The 13,914-nt window shown below is 45.5% G+C and overlaps 1 protein-coding gene across 1 annotated transcript in view; it reads left to right on the forward strand.

Annotated features, from left to right (window-relative positions):
* Nucleotides 1–293: 293 nt before the first annotated feature.
* Nucleotides 294–13,914, forward strand: part of TRPM8 (transient receptor potential cation channel subfamily M member 8) — a 76,002-nt gene continuing 62,381 nt past the window's right edge. Inside the window, exons 1-4 of the mRNA XM_046019259.1 lie at nt 294–410; nt 4,301–4,374; nt 10,497–10,653; nt 11,524–11,701. Of these exons, the coding sequence (XP_045875215.1) occupies nt 294–410; nt 4,301–4,374; nt 10,497–10,653; nt 11,524–11,701 (526 nt within the window). The remainder of the gene's footprint in view (nt 411–4,300; nt 4,375–10,496; nt 10,654–11,523; nt 11,702–13,914) is intronic.

Raw genomic sequence — 13,914 nt, forward strand, 5'->3', positions numbered from 1 at the left:
TTTGCGAAACTCCCAAGTGTGGTGGTCTGCAATGTGGACCCCGCCCCAGAGAGGGGCATCTGGGGGCGCGGTGGGCGGACCTGTGCTGTAAGGCCCAGAACTTTAGCAGGTCCTGGAGGATGCGGGGAGGATGAGGCCAGAAGAGCAGGGCAGGGGGGCCGTTACTGGTGGGCGTCCTGGGGCGGAGCAGGAGGTGGTCGAGACAGAGGGCATTGAGACAAGGCTGTCTGTGGAGCTCTTTTACTGTTTGCAACTCAAACTAACCCCCTGTCCCGCCCCATTCTCCAGACAAGATGTCCTTCGAGGGGGCCAGGCTCAGCATGAGAAACAGAAGGAACGGCACGCTGGACAGCACCCGGACGCTGTACTCCAGCACGTCTCGGAGCACGGATGTGTCCTACAGCGAAAGCGTGAGTCCCCAGCAGCGGTGCTGTCATGTGGGAAGGCAGCGCTCTGCCTGTGATGTTATTTGGGGACCCACACTGTCTCTTTAAAAAGATCGTACCTCAAAGTGTAGTGTTTTGTTCTGTGGCTTGTTTTGGTCCCATATGGAAACATTTTCTCTTCTGTGTTGTTTCTCCAGTATCCTTATTTTAAAGGTTGTAGCCTTAATACATTGTTACATGATGTGTTTATTAACTGGCGTTCAGGCAGTTTACAATACTGAGCTGTTAACACTGGTTTTTCCTGCTTAGTGCTTGGTGTCCTTGCTTTGGGTCCGGCTGGTTCACCGCAAATAATTCTCGAATCTAAGTCCTTCTCTTCAGCTCTATGGCTGGGTCTCAGTTTGGGTCCTCATTTGTTCTTGCAACAGCTTCTAACTGTTCTCCTTGGCACCTGTGGGTCCTGTTCCAAGACAGCAACTACGCTGCCCTGCAGACGTGGGGAACTGCCAGTCATGCTTCCTCGGGGCCAGCAGGGGCCCTCTTCTTCCTGTGACCAGACTCTGTGGGGTGGGAGAGTTTTGAGGCGGCCTGGGGGGGGGGGGCAGCTCACCATTCCTGTCTGCTGTGTTGTTGCTTGGGCACATCCCACTGGCTTTGTGCTCATCCTGCGGGCAGATCCAATATGCTCGCTTGTTAGGATATAAAGACAGCATTCTAGTCTGATATCAAGGGCCCCCCTCGTCTGCGGTGTTGGAAGTCAGAACAGTAGCTCCCTGTAGTGATGAGGAGGGAGGAGGGTTTGGGAGGGGTGCTGGATGTGTCAGTGTCTAGGTCTGACTGGCGGTTACACGGGGCTGGGTTTGTGATCTGTTGGTGAGCTCTAAGACAACAAATGAGGGGCAAACGGCCCCCCACACTGCGTGTGCAGGCAGCGCAGGTTCTCGGGTACTGCTCCAGCATGAGCCCACCCCCAGCACAAAATGCCTCCTTAGATTTTACACCTGGTCTCACCTTAGCCCTGGCCCTGCAGGAAACAAATGAAGGGCAAAGACAGTGGGGGCCTCTCCTCCAGCCTCAAGCAACAAGAGGCCTCCGGGAAGACAGGAAAGGCTTTTTCCCCATTTCGCTCTTGGACCTGGGCTGTGATGCCTCTGGGAGATGGACAAAGGCTGACTTTCTCTTGCCACACTCCATGGCTCCCAGAGGATTTCTGGATGGATTTCCTGCTCACATCCTCAGAGGTGCTGGCAGCCCCCCTGGGTAGAACTTCCGAGACCACCCAAGGACACCTCATTTCCAAGGAGTCCTGTTTGCAGCCACCTGCCCCCCTCCCCCAACACCCTGTGAACACACAACTCTGCAAAGTGCATTTTCAGAGGGAATTTTTAGCTGTAAAGTAGTGTTTGCACCACCGCTCCTCTGTGATCATTGACTCCACAGGCCTATACAGCTGTAGAGTCCTGTTCATTTGGCTATTAAGTAGACGTAAAATTAGTTAAGATGTTAGAAAATACTATCAGGGAGAAAAGGCATCATAGGCTTTGAGATTTTTGCCTTCAGATGAGTATAGGAATTGTGGTTGTTTTCCACATTTTTATTGGCTGTGGAAGAGAATGTTCAAATGTCAATTTCCAGCTTAAGGAGGAGTAATAAAAATACTTTTGCACCCACCACCAGCTTGAGGAACAGGATAGGACAGGCAACCGAAGGGGAAAATGACAAAAGGCATGAGCATGCATTGAATAAAAGAGGACACAAAAGTAACCCATAAATGTGTGAAGAGAGGCTCAGCCTCTCTATCAGCAGCAAAACTTCAGAAGGCCCCACGTGCCCCCCGTGTCATCCTCTCTCTCCTGCCAGAGGTCACTGCGAGCCTGCATTCTGTGTTATTGTGTCTATAAGTTTATTATTTAAATAAATAAATAAGTAAATATATCCCTAAACAATATATTATTTATTTTTTAAAGATTTTCTGTATTTATTTGAGAGAGAGAGAATGAGCAGGGGGGAGGAGCAGAAGGAGAGGGAGAAGCAGACTCCCTGCTGGGCAGACAGCCTGATGCGGGACTCCATCCCAGGACCCCGGGATCATGACCTGAGCTGAAGGCAGATGCTTCACCGACAGAGCCCCCCGGGCGTCCCCATATTGCTTAGTTTTATCTGGTTTTGGTATACATGGAGGTCTATACGTATTCTTTGGGGAGTTTTTTTTTGGTGGTGATCATTATGTTTTTGAAATTTGTCCGTGTTGAGAGGTGAAGCAGCTGCTGGCCTGTTTCATTCCTGTTCAGTGCTCTGTCCTGTGCATGTCTGTTCAGCCTGAGGGGAATGTTTGGGTTTTAGGGCTTTGCTGTTAGGAGCAATGCCATATGAACATTTTGGGGGGTGTGAGGTGGGGTTCGCTGGGAAACATTCTAAGGGTGAAGCCGGGTGGGTGAAGGTAGATACCTTTCCCTCATGGGGTCTGGGTTTAAGACACAGGATCTATGGGACAACTTTAGTTCAAAGGGCCAGGAAGAGGAGGCATGCGGTCCCTGTTTCTCTGATGTCTCAGAATATAGGGTGGTGGGCACCAGCGGGCAGACTGCCTCATGCACTGTGGACTTCATTCCTAGAGACTGCCTACCCCGTGTTTTTTTGGGGCATGGCCGGTGGCAGCCTTGCTGCCAGGGATAGGGGCATCAAGGCTGGCTTTGGGGCCAGTGGCCTGACTTGGGAGGCCAAACCACTATGAAGTTGTTGGAGAAGTCAGCGCCCAGAGGGAAGGGGGTTTGGACAGCCAGCCCTACTTCCCCAGGGCAAGAATCCCTGTAGGGCTGACGACCCATGGCCAGGCATTCTGAGCTTATTGTCTGTTCACAGGACAAACCTACCTCTCTCTCCCCAGGGCGTGATTTCTAGGGGGATAACTTTGCTGGGCTTGGTAAATAATTTTCCGGAGTATTTGTACCAGTCAACTCACCCACCCCTAAGGAGCGTGAGGCTCCATGGCCTCACATCTGGGATCAGCTGCCTTTTTGATTTTTCCCACCTGGTGGGTGTGCCAAGGGAAATCGCTGTGGTTTTCCTTCACACTTGCTTCATTAATGGGGAGGCTGAGCCTCTCTTCACATATTTATGGGCTAATTTTGTGTTCTCTTTTATTCAATGCATGCTCATGCCTTTTGTCATTTTCCCCTTCAGTTGTCTGTCTTACTGTTAGTGATTTCAAGTGGTTTAGATAGTCTATCTATCAATCCTGTGATGATTAATGTGTATTAATCTTGAGGAGTGTAAAACTACACTTGAGGAATGTAGTTTTTTCAATGCATTTGCAATTATAGTCTCTCACTTGAGGAATATATTTTTTTTCAATGTATTCTTCATCTCTTTCCAAATAGTTTACTTTTGCATCTGAAGGGAAGACTTTGATGTATAGAAACTTGTGGTTGTTTAACAGAATGAGGTCCCAGATATGCCTTACCACCTTGTCCATGAGGGAGCAAACACAACCCTTAAAGGAGTCTTTGGAATATGTCTTCTTTTGAAAAGCAAGTGTAAGATGAAAGAGAATCTGCTTTGATACATTATTTATGCTAAACTCTCAACAAATGCTTACATTCTCTTGGTAATCCTAGGGAATTTAATCCTAGGGAAGGAAAAACATGATTTGTATGTGTATCATGACATTTATTACAAGATAATGCCAGGTTAACTTGTATAAAAATTTGCCTTTAGTTATAAAAATTTAAATGTATGCCTCTTTTAAAAAACTGTGTGGTACTCTAAAAGCATGAACGGACGCTGGGTGCTATGAATATGTGGTAAATTCTCGAAACCTTTGAAGTAGATGTAGATCATATTTAGTATTCATTAATGACAGCAGTGTGTGAAAATAAATTAGTGATACGCTGTCCAATGTTCTTTCTCCAAAGGACTTGGTGAATTTTATTCAAGCAAATTTTAAGAAACGGGAATGTGTCTTCTTTACCAAAGATTCCAAGGCCACGTAAGCAACAATTTTCCCTCCGTTTTTGCTTCCATGTTGGAAAATAAATTATTAACAACCATTTCAACAAATGAACGAATGTTCACTAGTTCATTATTAAAGTTGTTTTCATCTTGCAATTCCCAGAAATGATTTGTGAGCAGGAAGAATTTGGCAAGTAGCTTGGATTTGGTCCCTAGAGCGAGTCCCAAGAGCGGTATCATTTAGTTTTGTATTTTTAACTTTGGCAATAGTTGATGGAGGCTCCAAGAGAGGCTGTCACCCCTTTGGTGTTCCCATGAGCCTGGGAGCCCACCTGAGTGGCCACAGCAATGAAGGTTGTTGTGTTCTAGTGGTTGGCAGATGGCCCCAAGCAGGAGCATGTGTGGCAATCTGGCTCCTCTTTAGGCTGCTGACCTTTGGCCTTCCCATCTAATCGGGTGTTCATCCACTTTTGAGTCTCAAGTGTTTTGGAGCATCAACACTGGGTTTCAAAAGCCATGGAGAGCATCCCCCTACAGCTGTAAATGCAGGTGGTGCTCGATGAATGTTAGCTAACAAATGAGTGAGTTATTGGCCCGACTGCTGATCTTTCCCGTAAAAGATGCACCTGGACCCAAAGAGATAATTTTAGCGCTACCCCCCTCTCGTCCTTTCCCTCTGCCTTTCCTCTGTTGCCTGGGGTTGAGAGAAGAAAGAATCTAGCTATTCATTGGTTAGATTGTTGCTGCTGTAGTTTATAATTAAAGCACTGACCTTCTGCTGAGCGGAGGCAGCCAACAGAGGAAGGATGTAAGAACAAGCAAGAGGAGGTGTGTTAGAACCAGCCCTGGGTCCCACCTTGGCTTGGCTGCCAGCTCGCTGCATGATCTTGAACAAGTTATGCTTTTTCTGAACAGAATTCTCTGATGCTAAAATGCTAGCAAAGTATACCTCATGGGTTGTGGTAAGTATTCAATGAAGTAACACCTAAAATACCTACCATAGTGCCTCAGAGCACAAAAGGGTCTTAATAAATGTGTTTTCTTGCTTTGTGTGAATTAGAACATGAACATTAGAAAAGCTAAGAATCTCTATTTTGTCCTTGGTTAAAACTTACTCAGCATGACTCATTTTGATAGAGTATAAACTTCATGAGTCAACTATTTATTCCCTGAATGGTTTCAACGAAAGATTTTGCTGTTAATCTATTAGTTGACTGGTAGAAAATACAGTTTATTCATTCATTCACTCAAGAAATATTTATTGAACATCTACTATGTCATGGGGACTTACATACTTAATTGCTAATTCTACAATCAGCCCCCCTTGCAGGTAGCTGCTCTTTTTTGAAAAAAAAATATTTTTTTAATTTATTTGAGAGAGAGAGAGAGAGAGAGCGCATTAGTTGGGGGAGGGGCAGAAGGAGAGGGAGAAGCAGACTCCCTACTGAAGAGGGAGCCTGATGCGGGGCTTGATCCCAGAACCCTGAGATCATGATCCGGGTCAAAGGCAGACACTTAACCAGTCGAGCCACCCAGGTGCCCCAAGGTAGCTGTTCTTATCATTTGACAGTCAAGGCATGTGAGCCTCAACAGTTCAGTATTTTACTGGTCACACTGCCAGTGGGAGATGGATAAGGGACTGGACCCAGGTTTTCGGATTCCCAGCTTGTGTGTTCTGTTCGTCTCCTGACCCCACACTTTCTAAGAACAGCACTGCCTCAGGCATACTGTATTCATCAGCAATTTCTTAGGTGCCAGAAATCTAGTCTAATTGGTTTAAGTGAAAGGGGTAGTAATGGGAACTTTTGGCTGAAAAGCATAACCAGAGCCAGGGCTCAGTGGCATAGAGACTCTGTTTCTTCCCACTTGTTGGTTCTGCTGTCCTCTGGGTGGGCAGGCTCTTCATAATTGGTGGCAAAGTGGCTACTATATCTGACATGTTACCAGTGGGGGGAAGGAGGACCTCATTCTTAGCAAATCTTCCTAAAATTCTGGATGCATGTTCATGGTTCTCCTTGGCCTTAGTTGGGCCATGTGCCTACCTTTAAACTTGTCCCTGGGCTAGGGAATAGGATATGCTGATTGGCCAGACATGGGTATTATGTCCACATGGACCCCGTGTGGAAAGGAAGGATGTCTCAAAGGAAAATCAGGGTGTTTCTGCTAGCCGAACAGGAAATGGATGCAAGGTAGGGAAACCTATAGCTGTCCACCTTAAAGGGCTTGATTACAGCTTGAGTCTGGCCCAAAACAAAGGGAGATGTGGTGAGCAACCCCCATCTTCAACAACACAAGCGGAAGACAGGAATGCCTCAGGGTCTTCCGGTTCCCTTCTAGAAGGGCACAAGGTTGTAGACCAGGGTCAAGACTCTCTACTCTTTGAAATTCCCCATATTTATTGATATTATCTCTTCATAGGTGATAGGAATACTCTGTGTCATTCAAATTTCCTATTGGACAAGGACATCAAATGAAGTGACTATTAATATTGATACCCCCAATTTGCTTGCTTGCCACACAAGCTGACATAGGTTGTCCGAGTCTCCCCAGAGAATCCCTGTGGTTGCTCATATGTGCTATGCCCAGACTCCTCAAGTTTCTCTGCTCTACACCTTGTGGATGTCTATTTCTTGAGTAGTCACTGGAGGGTGATGCCCAACCATTGCCCTGTCTGGTGAAGGCCTCTGAAACATTGCTGTCTGGCTCAGGGGCTGTGTCCTGGGACTTCTGAGGCTATAAGCCCCTGGTCTGGGTTTGCTCTCTTCTCTTCTCTCTGCCCTGGCCATGCTGCACTCTAGATAGAAATAGGGAGGACTCTACTTTCTTTATAGCTGCTCTATGCAATGGAACTTTCAGCCATGATGGATATATCCTATATCTGCTCTGTCCAATATGATAGTCACTAGCCACAGGTGGCTCTTGAGCATGTGAAATGTGGCTAGTACAGTCAAGGACTTGAATTTATGTAATTTTAATTTTAACTACTTTAAACATAAAATTACATTGCTACATGTGGCTAAAGGCTGCCTTATAAGTCTGTCTTCAACTATAGTGAGAATAGGTGAGGCAGAGACTTCTCTTCCCCATCCTGCAATGAACTTTTGTGGGTGTGGACAGACCCCACTGGGTAGCAAGATGGTAAAAGCTAAAGAGAGAGAAGAGGAAGCCAATTTGGACCTTGGTGGGGAGGACTCTGAGACCACTGGGGAGCAACCTTGGCTCTGTAATAGAGCTGAGTAAGTACCCCAAGTAAGGGACTGAGTAATAGAAAGGACTGAGGAAGTTGAAATCAATCCTGGTTGTCTTTCTTTTCTTCGCCAAACTGCATGATGCCCCCAAACCTGTTCCAGAAAGGGGGTGAGATCACTGCTGAAGGTAGGATTTTGGATCCAGGCTTTACCTCCGTTTTTATAACCCTGGAAAATACTAGAAGTCTGACATATATTTTGAACATGGATAATTTCCATACTCTATAGTAATTAAGACTTTGAGTTATAAGGAACTCAAGCTAGCTTAACCTAAAAGGGCTGATTTACTATAGGAAATAGTTAATGCCACACAGAACCCAGGAAAAGCCTGTCTCAATCCAGCAGTATAGATGTAGAGTGGCAACAGGTTCACTGTGGTCCATGTTACACATGTATTCTCCAGCAGGAACCCACACTGCTGTATCATTCACAACCTCACCCCTAGGAGGGTGAACTGCTTTTGAGGATTCCTGCCATGGTGTACTTGTTCCTCACCGTATAAGGTCTTCATTGTGTGGCTTTGATAGTTACCCTGGGCTTCCAGCACTTCAAAAAGATCTCCATTAGCAGAGTAACTCATTTCATGTAACACAGTTGAGGCCAATTGCTTCCAAGTAGTAGAATCTTGGTCACCAATAGAATTTGTCTCTTTCTGGAGCAATCATAAAACCTCCTCCTCAAACTAGTTTTATCTCCATTGTATTTTTAGAAGCTGTCACAGAAAAACATACCACTATTATCATTTGGTAAAATGAAAATGTGATCTACTGCCATAGAGTGCTTTTAGAAGTAATTCTCTATTTTGCCATCTGTCAAATAAGCTCATCAGTGAGGAAGACCTTGATAATATAGCCCTTCCCATGACAGCTATATATGCTCAAGTCCACCTTCCAGAAGGCAAAACAAACAAACAAACAAAAAAAGCTTTACAAAAATCACTGAGGAATGATAAGTATTCTATCTATTTACAAGACAACTAATCAATGTATTCATTCACTCATTTATGCCTTCATCATTTGGAAGATATTAGCCGAATGCCCTTATGCTAAGAGAATAGAAGATAAACAGAGTCTAGTTAGAAGCAAACCCTAACAGAGTTTCCCAGCTTGTTTACTTTTATTTGACCTAGTCTGCACAGGGAATCCTTGCTTCAGAGTCACCACATATAGTTGCCCAGGCTGTGCACTGCACAAGTGTGTTAGGATCACAGGCCTATGTCTGCCAGAGGGAGCATCTTTTCTAGCGTGTTGGTGGTTAGGGTGACTACATACTTTATTTTGAGACTTGGAACACTGACAAGCATGATGAGGCTCTGACCCTACTAGGCCTTGGGCAGCAGATATAAACTGGGATTGTTCTGGGCAGATTAGGAGCTTTGGTCATGCATGCTGTTCTGCTTCTCCATGGGCCATGGCTCCCTTGAATTCTTAGCACCTTCTGACTCTTGCCCAAAGACTAATGGGAGAGACAATAGGGGGAGCCAAGTGAGTGGGGCAGGCAGAAAGAAACTGGGAAAAGGGAGAGTTGCTTTGGCCACACTGAGCTTTTTTTTTTTTTTAATTAAAGATTTTATTTATTTATTTGACAGAGAGAGAGAGATCACAAGTAGGTAGGGAGGCAGGCAAAGAGAGGGGGAGAAGCAGGCTCCCTGCTTAGCAGAGACCCCCCCCCCCCCCCCGCCAATGCAGGGCTCAATCCTAGGACCCTGAGATCATGACCTGAGCCAAAGGCAGAGGCTTAACCCACTGAGCCACCCAGGCATCCTGGCCACACTGACATTTTTGTTGTGGTTCCTCTTCTCTTTGGAGACATGGTGGTCAGGAGGCAACACAGCTCTGGATAGAGGAGACAAGGAACCATGGCATGGATTTTTAGATTTTTTTTAAACTACATTTTTCTTCCTTTCTGTTGCTCCTGCCTCCGCTATTCCTTGATCTGCATGCCTGGCACCAGCACAACCCAAAAGTCACTTGCTGGAGGGTGTGCCATTGTTTCCAACCCTCTCAGTAGCTCTGAGAGGAGTGGGGCTGTGCTGGAGAAAAGGAGGGGTTGGCTTGTTCTGTACTAAACTGGACTGTTTAACACCTAAACAGGTGTTATACCAACTGTTCCTGAGAGGTCCCCAAAACTGGAGAGCAGGTGTCCCATCCCATTAATCCCTGGGTGTGGTGGGTTCAGCCCAGGCCTGCCTCAGAGCAGATTTTCAATCCTTTACCTCTTAACTGCCTATCTTTTCATCCTCCTCCGATTTTGTAAATGCACATGTGTCCCTTAACAAACACATATATTTTAGTTCTGTGGCACTCTACATGGGGAGAAATAGTGTTTATTTATTGCAGTTTGTTCTTGTCTAGCCCAATGATAGAAAGTCTCCCAAGCAGCTGACATCTAGTACAGACAGGATGGTCTTTCTAATTTCTGGATTGCTTTGGGTCCCTGCCAGGGTACCCACTGTCTCTACTGAGTACCATCCCTGAGAAGGAGGGCTCACCTCACCTCAGGCGAGTGTTACTGGCCAGACGCACCCTGACAGGGCTGTCACTCAGGGCTCCTGCATGTTATAAACCACAGTGGTAGCTACATAAAGGGTCTCCAGATTTCAAAGGCTTAATCCCATAATAACCTCAAGGCTATGTATGCAGAGATAGACTCCACAAAGGCACTTCTGTATCTCAGCTCTCAATACAGAGCCAGCTTTTTGGTGCATGCACAATAGACAACAGGGATAAAACAGCAAGATAGCTTTTAAACAATCCATTGAGATGATGACTATAGTCTGAAAATAGGACTTGATGGCCATATCTCTGTGTTTATTTAAGCTAATAACGTGTAGTTTATTCTAAAAATGTGATGAATGACTCAAGTAGGCTTAATGAAATCAGTTCCTTCTTGTCAATATCATCCTGCTCAGGGACAATGTGTGCAAGTGTGGCTATGCCCAGAGCCAGCACATAGAAGGCACCCAGATCAACCCAAATGAGAAATGGAGTTACAAGAAACACACCAAGGAATTTCCGACGGATGCCTTTGGGGATATTCAGTTTGAGACTCTGGGGAAGAAAGGGAAGGTAAGTAAATGTTATCTATTTTAGCTGATTCACACAACCTGAACTCCCTTGAGTTACCTTGAATGGGTTCACAGGATGGAGGCAGGAGATATGGGTAGTCAATGCAAAAACTGCAAGTCAAAAAGCAGTGATTAGAATATGTACAGCTGGAAAACTCAGCTCAGGCTTTCCCTGAGGACAAGGCAGGCATGGTGCATCTGTGTTGACCGCCCACCCCCCACCTACTACAAAAGGCCAGTGAACGTTTTTATGCCTTGTCCCATTTAGTTTAGCTTGGAGCATTCTTGAGAATACACATGGCCCTGAATAAGGTGATATTTCCTTCTACACACCCACATTTCAGGCTTGTCTACCTGGTGCTACAACAAGGTTAATGACTGAGAAGTGGTATCCTCAAATGCCCGGGAGTCTCCTGTCTCCATGGCATTACCAGCCCCAGGCAGCTGGAAACCTGGGACTCCTCGCATCCCCAAGCCCTGTGTTTGCAGCCCTGGGAGGAAGCACACTGCAGTCTCTTCCCAGGGCCCCATACCCCAGGATGGGCCACCGTTATCTCTTGCCTTCGCATTAGCTCCCCTCCGTCTTGTCCCTTGGTGTACAGTCAACACTGACGCCGGACGGGTCCCCATCCCATCCTGTTTCTACTCTGCTTCAAACACCTCACAGGTTCCCCCACAGCCTTTAGGGTAAATTCCCGAGTTCTGCAGCTGGCCTGGATGGCCTGTTGGTGGCACTCCCCAGCCTACTGATTTCCTTCCACGTCCCCCTGGGGACTCGCGGTAGCTGCTGGCCCATACGCTCGCTCTTCCCACAGGAGCAGGTGGTTGGGAGGACAGGTGCTCACCCTGACACTTTCCGTCTTCCCCGCAGTATATCCGCTTGTCCTGCGACACGGACGCGGAGACCCTCTATGAGCTGCTGACCCAGCACTGGCACCTGAGAACGCCCAACCTTGTCATTTCTGTGACTGGTGGTGCCAAGAACTTTGCCCTGAAGCCGCGCATGCGCAAGATCTTCAGTCGCCTCATCTACATCGCACAGTCCAAAGGTGCGGGCGGTCCCTGAGGGGCGGGGATGCTGAGCCGCCTCTGGCGAGGCTGGGCCCCATTGTCTTCGGGAGACGGAACTGAGTCCCCAAATGCAGTTCATGCGCAGAATATAGACTCTCTAGAAGTACACGATTAATCATGATCTATTGAAAGCAAGGTCCTCGAATGGACAGAGAGCTCTAGCAGGTGGTGGTGAGGGGTTTGGGGTGGGAGGTGATGGTGGGGGTCACAAGGTTAAATCAGCATCAGGGTGCTTCCTTGCGGGCTCTTTTGTCTCCTTGAATCATCTAAAGTTTTCATTGTGTGGCTTCTACATATAAATTTTACCCAGAAAATACTCTGGCAAATCAAAAAGGCAAGTTTCATTTCTTTGCTCTTGAATTTTGAGATCACTGATGCGCCTTTGGAAATAGTGATGGTGCTTGACACGTTGTAAGCACTAGGTAAGAGTTTGATTGAGATCAAGATGAGTAACTGTAGTTTTGTTACCTGAAATATTCACCATAGTGTTGCCTTTCTTCATTTTTTTATTATGAAAAATTTCAAACCTACAAGAAGAAAGAATCATATAAGGCACATCTGTATACACTTTACTTAGAATCACAAATTATTAACATCTTCCCACAATCGTCATATTACTTTCCAAAAAATAGTCACATGTTAGGATTTTAAATTTTTTATTTTTTTAAAGATTTTATTTTAATTATTTATTTGACAGAGGGAGACAGAGTGAGAGAGGGAACACAAGCAGAGGGAGTGGGAGAGGGAGAAGCACGCTTCCTGCTGAGCAGGGAGCCCACTGCAGGGAGCCCATTGCAGGACTTTTTCCCAGGACCCTAGGATCATGAACTGAGCCATAGGCAGACGCTTAACAACTGAGCCACCTAGGCACCCCCACATCTTAGGATTTGTTAAAGACTCATTTGAGAGTAAACTGAAGGCTTCGTGACCCTTGGCCCTAAGTATGTCAGCATGAACCTCTCAAGAACAGGTATGTTCTCTCACATAACCCAGTACAATTTTCAAACCTGAGAAAGTTAGCTAACCAGTGCTATTATCTTAAAAAAAAGTCCATATTTTATTTTTGTGGATTATTTCAATATTGTCCTTTTAAGCAAACAATACAAACAAAACAAAAACTCCAAAACAGAAAACACCCCCCAAACCAAAACCACCCACAAACCCCCCAAACTGAAAAGCAAACAAACAAACCCCCTTCTTTTTCCCCTCCTCAGTGGACTCCATTGAATTTAGCTTTTCATTCCATAGCAAACAGAAGAGCTTTTTTTTCATCTTGGATTTCTCTGAAGAGTTTCTTGGTCTTTCAGGCTATTTTGAAGAATATAGGCAAATCGTTTTTGCAGATGGCTCCTTCATTGGATTCGATATTTCCTCATGATTAGATTCAGTTGATCAAAGCCTAATATTTTAAAAATGTCTTATTAAGAATACTAGTTAACTGACAGAACATAGGACACATGTCTTATTTTATTTTTATTTTTTTCTTGCCCATCTTTTATTAGATTTATTCCTGTGTATATTATTTTGTTGGTGACGTCACTATTATAAAGGCACCTTTCATTAAAAAGTTTTTTATTGTATTATGTTAGTCACCGTACAGTACATCATTAGTTTTTGATGTAGTGTTCCATGATTCCCTGTTTTCTTTAAACATCAAGAAGAACATTGTTCCCATTAGTTCTCCCTTTCCTGACCCACTAGAGGGAGCTGCAGTAGGAGGTTATTGATCACCTCAGCTTCCTTACTACTAAATCCTGAACACAGGATTCATTCAGAATTCATTCAGAAAATTCATTCAGAAAACTTCTTAAATGCCTACTATGTGTCAGGAATTGTTTTAAGTGCTGGGAATATAACAGAAAAAAACAGACAAAAATCCCTGGCCTGAGTACCTCCAGTCAGCTGAAGGGAAGGGCTGGTGCTGGATGTCAACAGTCTCGTGTCCTCTGTGTTGGCTTCACTTCCCCTCGCCTGGTATGAAAGAGGAACATTGACAACTAAAATTGTCTAGAGGATGGAGAATGGGTGCCGAGGGTCTGCCATTCATGTCCTGTTAGAAATGGTTGCAGGAATCAGGTAGGACAATCCTAAGGACCATGCTGCATTTACCTCAAAACATTAGAAGGGCTTTTATGTGGGAGGTGACTTATCTTGTTCCTTATCGCTGAAGACAGTAGTAAACTACAGAATG

The sequence above is a fragment of the Meles meles genome, chromosome 9 (assembly GCF_922984935.1).
Source record: "Meles meles chromosome 9, mMelMel3.1 paternal haplotype, whole genome shotgun sequence".
In the NCBI taxonomy this organism is placed as follows: domain Eukaryota; kingdom Metazoa; phylum Chordata; class Mammalia; order Carnivora; family Mustelidae; genus Meles; species Meles meles.